This window comes from Quercus lobata, chromosome 4 (assembly GCF_001633185.2).
Source record: "Quercus lobata isolate SW786 chromosome 4, ValleyOak3.0 Primary Assembly, whole genome shotgun sequence".
Classification (NCBI taxonomy): domain Eukaryota; kingdom Viridiplantae; phylum Streptophyta; class Magnoliopsida; order Fagales; family Fagaceae; genus Quercus; species Quercus lobata.
In genome coordinates, this window is record NC_044907.1 from 8,092,738 (window position 1) to 8,106,715 (window position 13,978).

At 32.1% G+C, this 13,978-nt stretch overlaps 1 protein-coding gene across 1 annotated transcript; it reads right to left on the bottom strand.

The window, feature by feature from the left end:
- Positions 1-6,988: 6,988 nt before the first annotated feature.
- LOC115986692 (peptidyl-prolyl cis-trans isomerase FKBP42-like) lies at positions 6,989-13,333 on the bottom strand. Its single transcript, XM_031109939.1, has 8 exons — positions 13,209-13,333; positions 12,861-12,950; positions 11,675-11,857; positions 10,154-10,243; positions 9,118-9,302; positions 8,891-9,013; positions 8,623-8,775; positions 6,989-7,653 (listed from the first exon to the last, which is right to left on the bottom strand). The coding sequence occupies exons 2-8, from the start codon at positions 12,895-12,897 to the stop codon at positions 7,327-7,329; spliced, it is 1,098 nt and encodes a 365-aa protein (XP_030965799.1). The 5' UTR covers positions 12,898-12,950; positions 13,209-13,333; the 3' UTR covers positions 6,989-7,326.
- Between the last annotated feature and the right edge of the window lie 645 nt (positions 13,334-13,978).

Genomic DNA, 13,978 nt, shown 5'->3' on the forward strand with positions numbered 1-13,978 from the left:
AATTTAACAATGTTGTTGAAGTTCAAAACTCTGGAAAAATTGAGCAATATTTTATAAGACATTAATTATTAGAAAAATATTACTATTTATGAGTGTCTATATGATACAAGTTAAGAATTATTAAATATGTTTAATGAATTTTTGTTATAGGCAAGTTTGAAGTTCGAACTAGAGGTGGCAAAATCTAACACGACTTGCGAACCTGACATGACTAACCTGTTTATAAATAGGTCATGAATTGAGGCTAAACAGGTTCAGGTCATATTCAGGTTAACATGACTAACCTATTTAATAAAGAGGTCAGGTTCATGTTCAGCATGTGAACCCATTTGACCCGTTTAACTTATAAAGTTATTAATTATTTTGATACTATTACTTAATTTATGATTGTTTTTATATATTTATTACTATATTTATAGTTGTAATTGTATTTTAATTTTATATACATGAGAATTGATAAAGATTATATTAGTTAAGTATGACCTATTAATTAAATAGATTATAAAACGGGTCATTTGTATTAACTTTTACATAACTTGTTAATTAAACGAGTTAAATGTGTCGGGTTGGACTGACTTGTTTAATAAACAAGTTGTGTTTGGATTAAGGATTCCTAACACGTTTAGTAAATAAGTCGAATTCGGGTCAACCCATATAGCCGAATACTTATGACTCAACACAACATGAACCCGACCCGCAAACATGAATTGCCACTCCTAGTTCGAATCTTGAATTTATTTTTTTTACTAGTTGACCTAATTGAACCCAAATTAAACAATGTTGTTGAAGTTCAAAGCTCTTGACAAATGGAGAAATATTTTATAAGACATTAATTATTAAAAAATAATATTACTGTTTAGAGTTTCTATATGATACAAGTTAAGGATTATTTTATATGTTTACTGAGTTTTTGGTGTAGGCGTCTACTTCTGTTAATATTTGTGTATAATTTAACTTTATTTATATATAAATAAAAAATAAACCATTGAATAAAATGCTAGAGCACTAGATATAACACATAACAATGTTGTTGAGCACTTATCACTTTTGTTTTTCATTTACTACACTCGAACATTGAGCCAATGAGGAAGCAGATCTTTTAGAGTTTTTAGGTAACTCTATTAGGGTTTGGCTTACAGTCAGTGCTTTTTTAATTGGATGTTTTCTTTTGTTTTAAATACACAATGGCAAGTGGTAGTGGATTTTAATCTCCACCCTTTATTTAGTTAATGGATGATTCAAGTAAAAAAAATACTGGAGGTAAGTCAAACCCCTCTATTAGAAAGTTTTTGAAATCCTATCCATTTATTTTGAAATGAGTGTATTAAATTTTACCATGTCATCAACATTTAGAAAAATCTTGACTTTTAGTATCTATTCAAAATATTCTAAAATTCATCATTTTCATTTCAGAATGAACTGATAAGATTTCAAAAACTCTATGGTAGAGTTATTTTAGGGACTTAGATCATTTTTATCCGGATGGAATCATTGTTTGTCGATAGGATTCTCTTTTTCTATAACTAATAATTGGGAAATTGAGGATTTAAATCCAGGAAGTTTTCATTAAAAATATCAAAAAGTATTAGTTGAGTTATAAAATTCTCAACTTCCATAAGATACTTTTAATGTGTGTTTGACATCGACTTATTTATTTGTAAATTTTTTTTTGGTAAGTGTGTTAAATATGCTTGTATTTTGAAAAAGTGAGATAAAATGAGATTTTAAAAAGTTGTTAAAAAAAAAAAATCTAACAAAAAAACCTAGTCACAGAAGGACACTTACTCATAACAAATAATATTAGGGTTTCGTTAATGAGTGTCTTTAGAGTACTTATTAATTTAACCATTTTAAGAAACTTTAAATACCACTCCTATGAAAATATTAAAAAACTGTAAAAAAATAAAAATCAATTGTTTTTTTCCATAAAAATATTTATTAAACTAATTAATATTCTTAAGACATCCCATAATATTATTGTACATTGTTTTAAATATATATAAGAGGACTCCATATCTTCTAGTACACTGTCACGTTGTTGCATGCCTCAAACGCTTTGACACACGTGGGTCTCGTTAATTATATGTATCTCACAATCAATCTGTATGATATTGTGATGTTTACTACTCGACAGTCTACCCAAAGGGCGTCTTATGATAATTAATTGGTCAATTTTGACTGTTGCATTGTCCTTAAGTTAGACCATTTTTCTTCATAAAACTAACAAGTGCATGCATGTTCATTTTTTTCAATTACTTTTAAGGAACAATTTTTATTTATCTTTTGGGAGAGTGGAAAATTAACCAATTAAAACAATGTAGCTTTTGGAAAGTTAGTATCGTGTCTACGCTTCATTTTGAATGAGATGAATACAAAATTGAGTTTGTCAATCCACATCAATATAGTATTTGATCCCTTCACTTCCAACATTGTACTTTTCTTTTAATGTTATTTAGACAAATAAATTTTTTATTTTTTAGACAAATAGATTGGTGGTGGTTTAGCATTAAATATATATATTTTTCATTTCAATAAGAGATATGAGGTTCTATCTTCGCCTGCACAAAAAATTAATTGATATTTAGTTTAATGATAAAAGACAATCATTATGAGCAAATGCTATAGGTTGAATTTTTTCCTCTAAAAAAATAGTTTTCTATAAAAGTTTTGGATAATAACATTGAGCTACAAAATTGTTTAACAAATTCACATTTGTACATTACATATATAATAAGAGAAGGTTTTGTTGTCAAACATAGATCCATGATTGAATCCAGTTTACATCAAAAGGGAACTCATTAATATTCAACATAATGATAAAATGTAATATTAATATGGAAAAAGTTAATGCATGTGTTAAGGACATTAATTTAGGACTTATTTTAAAAATTTTTATGAAAAAACTTAATTTTTTCGATTATTTTTATATTTTCAATAAAAGTGGTGTCAAAACTTTTCTAAAATAGTTTATTAACAATTACCCTAAGAACATTCATTAACAAAACCCTATTAATATTAAAGAGTGAAAGTCACAAGTTTCTAATCATATCTTATATATTAAAGGGAAAAATTAATGGATACTTTAAGAGTATTGGTTTAAGAAGTATTTTTAAAAACTTTTTATGGGAAATAAGTAATTGATTTTTAATAGTTTTTTTTTTAAAATATTTATCATAAAAATAGTATGAAAATTTTCCTAAAATGATCCATTAACAAATGTTCTAAGAACATCTGTTAACTAAACCTCATAATAAATATATGTAGTATCTTATGTATTAGTTGCATATAATCTCTTTTGCATTGTGTAAGTTCTATAGGCAATTGAGATTCACACTATGCGAGAGAAATGTTGTATATAACAGATACATAATATACATTTTATATTGATACTATGTTTGGTTGCATGGAAAGGGAAAGAAGGGAAGAGAAAGGAAGAGATTTCTTTTTGTTTGGTTAAAATGAAAATGAGGAAAGAAAGAGGAGAGGAAAGTAAAAGGATTTTGTGAGTCCACCATTTTTTTAATTAAAAAATTACTTTAATACCTTTTAAAAGTTTGGATTTTTTTGTAAAATTACTTTTATAACCTTATTACTTTATAATTTAAGAGGATAAAAGTGTAAAATAGATTTTCCACTTTCCCTTCTCTTCTCCTTACATCCAAACACTTTTTTTTTTTTTTCTTCTCTTTTTCTTTCCTTCCTTTCCCATTTTTTCCATTCAACCAACCATAGTGTGAAAAAAGAGGAGCCCAAAAAAAAAAAAAGTTAATTAATTAAAATGTTGGACATTAAACTAAAAGTCCAAAACACAATGCACTAGTCAAAGACATTGTTGTACTACTTCTCAAGAAAATGTTGCCCATGAACTGGAAACTTCATGTCCTAGTCAAAGTCATGTTGTACAACTTCTCAATCCTAACCTTAGATCTTGTTCAGAAGACAAGGAATGCTTGGTGCACCATGTTTCATGCAATCCCAACCACATTTCCATTAACTCCAATGTCAAAATAAATAACTCTCACATTGACAATTCAGTCCAGTACGCTTACGTGTCACATTCCTATTTGTTCTCGGGATGCCAAATTCTGCAACGCTGTAAACTTTTGTCGGGTCCATTAAAACCTTAAAAAAAATTTAGCCAACCCTACTGGTTGATTGCTCAGTCTGCAATTCAAAGCTTTTCAAATCAAAATACTCGCAATCTTGACCGTACATTTCTTTAACAGTACACGTGTCAAAATCTGGAAGAGAGTTTAGTCAATGTTAGTGTTACATGTGTAACACGTAAGAAAGTTAAGAAGCTTTGACTCTTGCGGTTAGACTTTTGACGTCATAATAATTCTTTTGACTATTTCTTTCAATATTATAACATAAATTCTAATCTTACCATTTGTGCCGTAATTATCCCCATGATGTCATAATTTTGTAATATATTATAACCGATAGAGAAAATATGTAGCTAATTATGTTCTGACACGTAAAATAATTATAATAAAAAATATGATATTTTTAATTGATAATAAAGGTACTCATATGAAGACTCTTGTATGATGATGTACGTCAAGGGTGTTGATCGAGATTTGGGGATTTTGAATTAGAGCCGTTGGATGATTTAATGGGGTCCCACCAGTTTGGATGAGTTTCGAAACTTTGATAGAAAGGACAACAAAACGTGTAAGTTAAGGATGGGGACTAATAGTCAAATTGGGTGAAGGCCAAGAAGAAAAGATAATGATTAAAGAATGAAGAAGAGTTCTGTTGTTTGAAAGATCTAGAGATTAGAGAGAGACACAGTCTACTGGTACGAAGTCAATGCCAATGGATTAATAACTGTTGGCACAAAATTATTCCCTCAAAAAAATGATTCCCCTTGGAAAGAAAAGAACTCCTATTATATTTGTGTGGTTTTGTTAATGTATGTCTTTAAGACAATTGTTAATATATTATTTTAAAAAAAATTTTAATATCATTTTTATGAAAAATATAAAAGGACACTAAAATATTAATTTTTTTCATAAATTTTTAAAAAAAATAATTTACTAACAAATATTTTTGAGATATCCATTAACATTTTTCTATATTTATAAAAGTTTTGGGTTTTGTTACATAGTGTTTATTTCAAGTTCATATAACAGTACATTACTCAATAATTTAGTGGCTCTGTATACAAAATTATTGTGTCTGCGCATGTTTTTCTTTAACATGTGCTGTGTTTTTCTTAGAATTTATTTTTAACTACAGGTAAGTAGATAACATATGTAAGAAGGACGTTTATTCACATTAAAGAAAATGGAGAAAAAGGATATTCAGCTGCCATGAACGAATATCTTGTTAGTGTTTGGCTGGTAAGATATTTTATTTTATTTTTAAAATTTTTGAGAATTTAATATTTCAGTGAGCTCAAATTATAGACTATTTGAATTCCTGATAGGCTGATACATTATTTCTCGATTTGGTTGGTCCTAAGAGATTAGTAGATAAGATAGTTTAAAACAGCACTTTATACCAGTTTTTTAGGTACCATTTTTCTAACAATTCAGGTTAAAAACATATAAAAATAAACTATTCTAACTCACTAAGTCTTAGAATAAATATAAAAAATGGTGCGAAATTGAAGTAGTTATGGAAAATAGATGCAGGGAAAAGTGTGTTAGCAACCTTTTCAATTGGAGGTCACATTGATGTTTGTCCCACCGACTGACGCAATGACAAGAGCCAGACTCTTATCCAACCCATACGTACCAAAAAATATAAGGTAAGTATTTGCTTTTCCATGAAAGATATTTTCTTGCACTCCACAAGCAGCCAATGAAAGTGATTGGGTTTATCTTCTCTTTGCAAAATGAGGTCAAACACAGCACCTTCACCTCTCCTTCCTCACAAACATCCATGAACAAAGCTTTCCTCTCCAACTGATCTAAACTTGAAGATTCAAAAACCCCATTTTATCTTCCATGGCTGCTCTCTCAATTGGCCCTTCATTCCACACAAAACACAGCACAACTCAAGAACACAGAAAGACCAGAAGCAGCCCAAGAATTCTCATCCTTCTATGTTGCCAAAGCCACAAGCCTGTGGATACTTCCAAACCAAGATTGAAGAAAGAGAGCAAAAGGAAGTCATTGTTGCCACCGTCTTTTGTTCGGTTTGAGAAGTTTGGGAAGGTTTTGCAAGAGAATTTGAGCCCCAAGCAGAAGGGTGACTGGAAGGATGTGATGTTAATGAGTTTATCATTTGCTGTTTATGTGTATATATCACAGAGGATTGTTTGTGCTTATTGTGCTTGGACGTACATGCCAAAGCAACCATGGTAGACATTTTTAATGTTTCATGTAGAAGAAGTAGTATAATATCTTTGGGATCAATAAAAGTTTTTTTTTTTTTGGGTTTATGAGCTCAACAAAGAACAGAGACTACATTTTTGTGATGCAAGAAATGTTATTTAGTAAATTGATAAATAAATAAAGAAACAACTATGCAATATGAGGTCGAAGTACATATTCATCATTTTTCTTCAGAGAATGGATTATTGCTCCATTGTTTAACATAGATTATGCAGAATACTATTTTCAGTCTTCTGTGTACTTCTACAATCTTTTGTACCTGTTTCGGTGACTAGAGTAGTGTCACCAAGAGTACTTTGAGCTCCTCTGACAGTCTGACTAGGATCAAATTATTGGAGCTCTAATTTCAACATTAAGTAGAATATTTATTTCAATTTAAATGATCACAAATGTTAATGCTACCAGCAAACATTTGAGGTTATAACAAGAACTGCAAACTGAGTTTGGTCCTAGGTGCAAGAATAGGAGGGTTAGAGGTCTAGACTGTTAGGGCCAATTCTCTATTTAGAAGATCATTTCATTTAAACATAGTTCCAATAACATATATTAGAGTGGAGGCCATCTTCATTCCTGCAACAAGTTTTTCTAATTGGCCATAAAGTAAAACACTAAGAGAGGAATGAAAAAGTTCAATTCATCAGCGATACACAAAATTGAAGTCCTTAAAAAGTAGTAGTCATCAATGAAATATTTATCATATTAAAACACCAAACCTAATGAACCAGCCCACAATACAAGGTAAACTTGTTACATCCTATGTAAAAGAGAAAAGTCCTGTTGGATTATAAATCAATTTAACATATTGGTTCAGGGTCCCACTACACCATGAAAAGTTCATTAGTAAACATATTTAGGCTCATTATAGCATACACAAGAGGAAAGAACTGGATGTCACCGACTGAATCCATTGGCAGGTAAACATTCAACACCAGAACCCATAGTACACAAAATCTCTCGCTCGTCTGCTTATTGAAACCTCTGATTAGTCTGCTTTGTACCTTTCACGTTTGAAGAGGCAATAGAATAGTGACAATAGCCACTGCCAACAGAGAACCAACCAATTAGTTCGCTTTGGTTTTGGTTCGGGTCTTGGTCCAAAGATTCCTTTATAAATCTCCTTTTGCTTCTGATAAAGAGCCTTGTCATGTTCAGCAAGCAAACGTAACTCCCTCGCAACTGCTTTGTCTTCAGGTGCAAATTTACGCACTTTTAGATAGTCCTCCCGAGCAGCATCTGTTTGCCCAAGTTCTGCTCTAGCCTTACCTCGCCTGAACAGTGCTTTCGCATTGTTTTCTTCCTCCGCCAACACCTGTGAACCCATCATACCATTATCATTTTCTTTTTTGATAAGTCATTAAATAGGTACATGTCAATATTCTAGAACTCTAACTGTTCACCACATTCAATGGTGTTGATTACATGAGAGATGCAAATTGTTGTTTTCTGAAATGTTGGCTGCCTGTGACAAAATGTTAAATTCTGGATACCTAAGAGCCGACAAGACTTCACTTTAATTTCCAGGTCCTAAAGAAGGTTTAATGACCTGTTGCAGTTAATGCAGTCCCCATATAAGCCCTTAAATATAGACCCACGGCCAAGTTCACTGTGGCTTTGCATGTTAAAGTCTTAATTAATGTCCATTGCATTAGAACACTAGTACCTGCAGACTAAGAAGAAACACAAACTGTATTTGGGCTTATCTGCAAAGAGCTGGCAGACTTATCATTTAGAGACATTTGAGTTAAACCTTTTATAAGTTATACTAAGGAGTAAGAGAGAGAAAGAAAGCAACTATTAAGATTCTTTTCCCTTGTTCCTAGATTCAAATGGAGCCTTAATAGATTAATGATCATTAGGCCTTCAAATAATGTATAAGCATAGAATACCATGCATTAATTGTATTTGACATCAGTTATATTAACAATGTGGGCCTGCAATAAAAATAGCCATACAGCATGCCACAAAGGTACGTATTATGGAGATTATAAATGTGTAGTGTTGAGTAAGAAAGTCAATAGGGCTCCTAAAAGTCATAATTGACTATATCGGGGCTTGTAAGTAATTAGTACAATTTCTGAGGGCATATTGAGGTGGCTTAGTGTTTTCCATACATGTCAAAAAGATAAACGAAAACATGGGTTCATGGAGTAAAATATGCCAATTCAAGCATGTTCTTAACGTAGATAAGCTTCAAAATTCTCTAATATTGTGGAATCTAAAGATGAAAAGACATGTTTGCACAGATCAAATGAATCCATCCATCAAACCATATACTTACGACGTTGCACTGCATAATTGCTTCCTCATAGCGCTTGAGCTTTATCATACATGCTGCCATGTTAAGGTGACACGGATTCTTAACAGCTAATGCCATGTCCCGGTACTTCCCAAACAACTGGAACATGAAGTCGTCACCCATATATGCGATGGCCTGACATCAGGAAAAACCATCAGAACTTGCTTAGAAAAGGAATATATATATATATATAGACACGCACACGAACTCAAGCAAAGAAACAATAAATTGAAGGAACTAAGTGTGTAACCATTTCATACTGTTGCATAGCCTCCTCCAGTTTTTCCTCCTTGAATAAAGAATTTCCATCCATCTTTCTTCGATCTGCTGCACCAATTCTTTCCTCCACAGTCATGTCACCACGAGCTTTCCCCTGAGAAATGCATCACCCCATGTATGTGTCAAGCTTATAAAATCATATAGAAACTTTGAACATCCGTAAACAAGTACTTAGAAAGTCACTTAACAGAAATTTACCTCTTTGGTCTCATCAAACCCAATTAGCTCAGCTTCATAAATGATGTCTGCCATGGGTGGAACATTTGGGAAAGAAAAGCTTCCTTCTTTCCCATAACCCAATTCCCAGCCCACATGTAACAGAGCACGTTCACCGGATTTCATGCTGGACAAACCAATAGCCAAGCCAGTCATTTCTTTCTTCTCTGTTGCAGAAGGAAGTACATCAATGTTCTAGAACTAGTTCAATAGAATATTACAGCAGATAGATGATTTGGCTGATATCAATAAAATTTAAACATACATGCAAATGTGTCAGTGTGAGTGTGTTAGCTGTATTTATGTGTTGTATACTGCTGCAGCTGTATTCTCCAACATAATTTTCCATTGTTGGCTTTAACCTTCATGTTGGATCTAATTGGAATTATGAAAAAGAGATATTTAGCGATCCAATTTTCTGAATGAGTTAATTATATTTTCAAGTTTCAACCTTGTGGAAATAAGCCTACAGCCTTCCAGAAATTTATGGTTTTATTTATTTATTTTTTTTATACATAATAATATTTATTAATAGAAAAGATTACTTCATGTTCATGATGATGAACAAAAAGTAAGATAAAAAGGGCCTACCATAAATTCATGTAGTCCATAGGTAATGAATTGCCTCAATCCCAAGTTTTTGGGGTTGGCTACGGATTCTCAACGGACTAGTTAGAGTCAGTCATATGTATTCTTTTCCTCCATTCTATTCTATCTAAGGTCATATTCCTTGTTACTTCCTTAATTGATAAAAATTCATGAAAAACCATGCAATTTTCACCTACTTCATCTTAATTAATAAACAACACCATACTACCATAGATTAATAAGAACTCATTGTCTGAAATAATCGTAGATGGAAAAATATAGATAGAGGGAATCGGTAATTAACACAGTGAAAAATTACAATGAGATAATCCATGCGACAGATAAAAAGTTTAGTGTAGATATTATGTGCATTTTGAAAAGTAAAAAAAAGAAAAAAAAGAAAAGAAAAAAGGATCATATAAGCAAGTACCTTTTCCTAATACCAACTCAACTGGTTTTTGTTCATTCCATGTGTCTTCAAACTTGTGCAGGGTGCTTTCCGTCCAAGCCCTGTAGTGCACTATCACAAAGTGTGGTTTGGAAAGCATAATGGAGTTAACATCACCCATAAATATACCATGAGACAGTTTTGAATAGCTTCTTTGATGGGTATAATATTACTATATGTATAACAACTATCTAACATCATGATGCCACAGGAATATGCAAAGAAGTCAACTAAACCTTAATCCCAACTAATAAAGGTAGGCTACATGAATCCTTTTACACTACTTGGCCCTATATAGGACCAGGCCAAGGCATACCTAGTAGAAAGAGAAACATAACATGAGGTGCATGAATTGCAGGAAATCAGACATTTAAGTTGTCACCTCATACAAGTACAGATAACAATCTTATAAGCAAGAAAATTGTTACACTCTTGTAAGACCATTTTTGAACAGTATTTCTAAAACGCACCCTCTATTTTGGTACCTTGTGCATTCAGCCTTGAAGAAAATACCCCATAAACTGTATTAATTCAGATCCCTTGGTTGCAATATTATCATTTAGTGAATGAAAAAATTTAGCTTGAAGTAGTAAAATTTAATGCCAGATCTTCTCGATGCCTTGGAATAAGTGGTTGAGTTTTTTTTTTTGGAGAAAGGATATTCTCTAAGATTTATGGGACCCAACACATGAATAACATTCCTAACAAACAAATATCAGGGTGCCAACACACTAACTTAGAAATGAGCTTGCTAGATGAAAAATTCATCTGCAACATGATTGCCCTGAAAAACAGAACAGTGAAGAAAATTTCATCCAGCAACAAAGGCAAATACTTAATCCAACCTATTAGACAAGATTTTCAAATGGATTTCCAGTACCTATCTCTTTGCCCAGCCAACCAAGGCAGCCTTATATGTCATGTCAACATTTAAAGAGTAAAAAAATTAAAAACCTCAACTTGCAAGGCACAATTCTAAGATGTAAAATGCAAGAAACAATCAGCAATCAACACAATATTTCCCTTCAAAAGTAGAGAGAAAAGTGAAAATCAAAGAAACATCTGTACCTCCTATATATATAAAAGAAAAAATTGCATCAACATAAAGACTTTTCACCTTAGCCAGTTAGTCAAATGGCAGAATGACTTTGAATAGTGTATATATGTCTATAGCTTTAAAGCTTAATATACTAGGTTAAGGACCCCTCAAATTGATCAGTCTCAACCTTTGCCATACTGTTTTCCACAAACATATCAAATATGAGTTTATTAAGATAATCATCATTGAAGTTTCAATGAGATATTGGGTAAAGTACCATCACACATTCAATACCAGACATGAGACACCTGATACGAAAGCAGAAATTTATACAGATCAACTAATGGCATACAACTACATGAGTTAGGTAATATTAGCTGCAAATTAGTTGTAGATATGAGAATAATTAATGCTCATGGAAAATAGCTCAGAAGCACAAAAATAAGAAACTATCTGGCACTTACAAAAGCATGTTGCATATTTGGATGGTTTCTGACCATGACCTTCCTTAATGATTTGCTTTGTGACTTTCTCATGAAGAACTTCCACCTCAGAGTCCACTTTTGGGGGCCCATTACCATCTTGCGGAGGTTCCCCTTGCACAAATGCAGCACTTTCAGTACGTATTTCATTGTCTTCCTCTTGATCTGCAAAAGATAAGGCCAGGCAGGGTATAAGTACGGATTGGTAGTCACAATGTTACTTCCTAAACCTAAAGTTTCAAAATAATTGTAGTATGTAAGAACTGCCTATTGAGCAATCTTTCCTAATCATACAAATCATAGAGAAAAGTACCATTTTCTTCTCCCTAATAAGCTGAAAACCAAGCAGAGCAAGACTCCAGTTACTAGATTATGCGTATATATATTTAAGAAGTACAATAAACATCGTTTTAATTATCAAAATCTTTGGAAGACTATATATGTATATAGATATGTGTGTGTATGTGTGTGTGTGTATATATATATATATATATATTGCTTAGTACATCAAGTATTAACTGGACCTCTGTCAAACTTAGCATGATCTAGTCCAAGAATTAATTAGATATTTAAATTCATGGCAAACACAATCCAATGATAAAAATTCACACGGCGTATTTGGCAAGAACGGAATGCTAGAAGTTTTGAGGGCTGTGAACAGTCCATTCTCAAGATTAAGCCTTTTTTCTTCCTTACTCTCCTTGAATGGAGTCTAGTTTTGCCATCCTTTTCTTGTTTTCCCCTTCCTATTTTAATTGATCACTGTAATTTGGGCTCTTGATGTTTTGCCCCTATAGTACATTTCCAGTGTACTTGGGTTGCCTATTTTTTTAATAAAAGTTCTTACATTACCCATCAGAAAAAAAAACCTCCACATCCGCATTACCACGTGCATTGCCACACAATTACACATATATTAAAAGGTCAGCCTAGATTCCCAAAACTTGAACTATATCTCTGAAAATTATCCTCAAAAAGACCATAAAAACACTTTCTTTATCAACTAAGCTTGTAATTTTCGTTCACTATATGTCAAATGTGATGCATAAAACAGCTCAGAATCATTGCCATTACAAATATCAAGCAAACAATTTTTGTTCAAAATCGAATGACAAAACATACAGTGACCTAGATTAAACCTTCAAAGATCAGAAATGCAATGAATTACCGAGCGGTTGACTTTGCTCCTCGTGAACTTCGTCCATTACTCACAAATTTAGCAAACACACCTAGGGCTTTGACTTTCACGATCAAATCTCTGCAACCAAAAAAAAAAAAAAAAAAGTCAGCGTACAATTCGAACATAGTTTACTCTCCGTTTGGTTACCGAGAAAATGTAGCTGAAAACAAACAGAAACTCCACTATTCAGCTGAGACTAGTTTACGGTTACAGATTGAATTCTCACTAGTTCAAACCAAAACTGTAAAACATGAAACAGATTGCAATCGAGGATAGAATTTTCTCGGGAAACAAACGGGTTTAGAGAGAGAGGGAGAGAGAGAGAGAGAGACTCACGGGTGGAGGAAAAGAATTTGAGAGCTTGGAATTTGGAGTGGCAAATGCGATTTGTATTTGGTTTTTTGGTTTTTGATATTTCAACGATCCCTCGAAGATTCTAGAGATAGATAGATATAAAAACATTTATACAGTTTACTACTACTTTTTATTTTTGTAAGAAAAAAAAAAGATTGGCATTTAGTTATGCTAGGCTTGCTAGGTGGATGCTCTGCTCGTACATAATGGCATTTTGTGGTGTCTTTAAGCCTTAACCATGTGCCTCACGTGAGAATCATTTTACTCTTTTTACTTGGACAAGATTTTAATGATGATTGCGATAGAGGCACTAGCCATGAGGTGGCATTACATACGTCATGTATTTATTAGGAAAAAAATAGGCATTTTGTGTCAAAAAAAAATAAAAAAAAATAGGCATTTGCCCTAATTTGTAAATTATGCTGTAAAATGTGTATATTTTGAAATTATTTAGTAAAATGTTATTTTTTTTTTAAATTCAATTTTAACAAAATCGAGTTATGGATGGAATTCGACATTAGTAATGTCATGTTCTATGCATATTTTGTCATTTAAATTCTTTTGGAAATTTAATTAGAACTCGACATTATTAATGTTGAGTTATAAGAACTCGATTTAGAGGATATCGAGTTTCACTTGTAAGTTAATTTTGTTAAAATTGAGTTGTAAAAAACAAAGACATTTTGCTATATAATTTGGAAATAAGAGTATTTTACTGCATAGTTTATAAATTATGGGCAAATACCCATTTT

Excerpts from the sequence above, each read along its gene's own strand:
- LOC115986692 (XM_031109939.1), bottom strand. The coding sequence starts at position 12,897 with ATGGACGAAGTTCACGAGGAGCAAAGTCAACCGCTCG. Across the intron at positions 11,858-12,860 it reads GGAGCAAAGTCAACCGCTCG|ATCAAGAGGAAGACAATGAA; the intron begins GTAATTCATTGC and ends TATCTTTTGCAG. Across the intron at positions 10,244-11,674 it reads CAAATATGCAACATGCTTTT|TGCACTACAGGGCTTGGACG; the intron begins GTAAGTGCCAGA and ends ACTTTGTGATAG.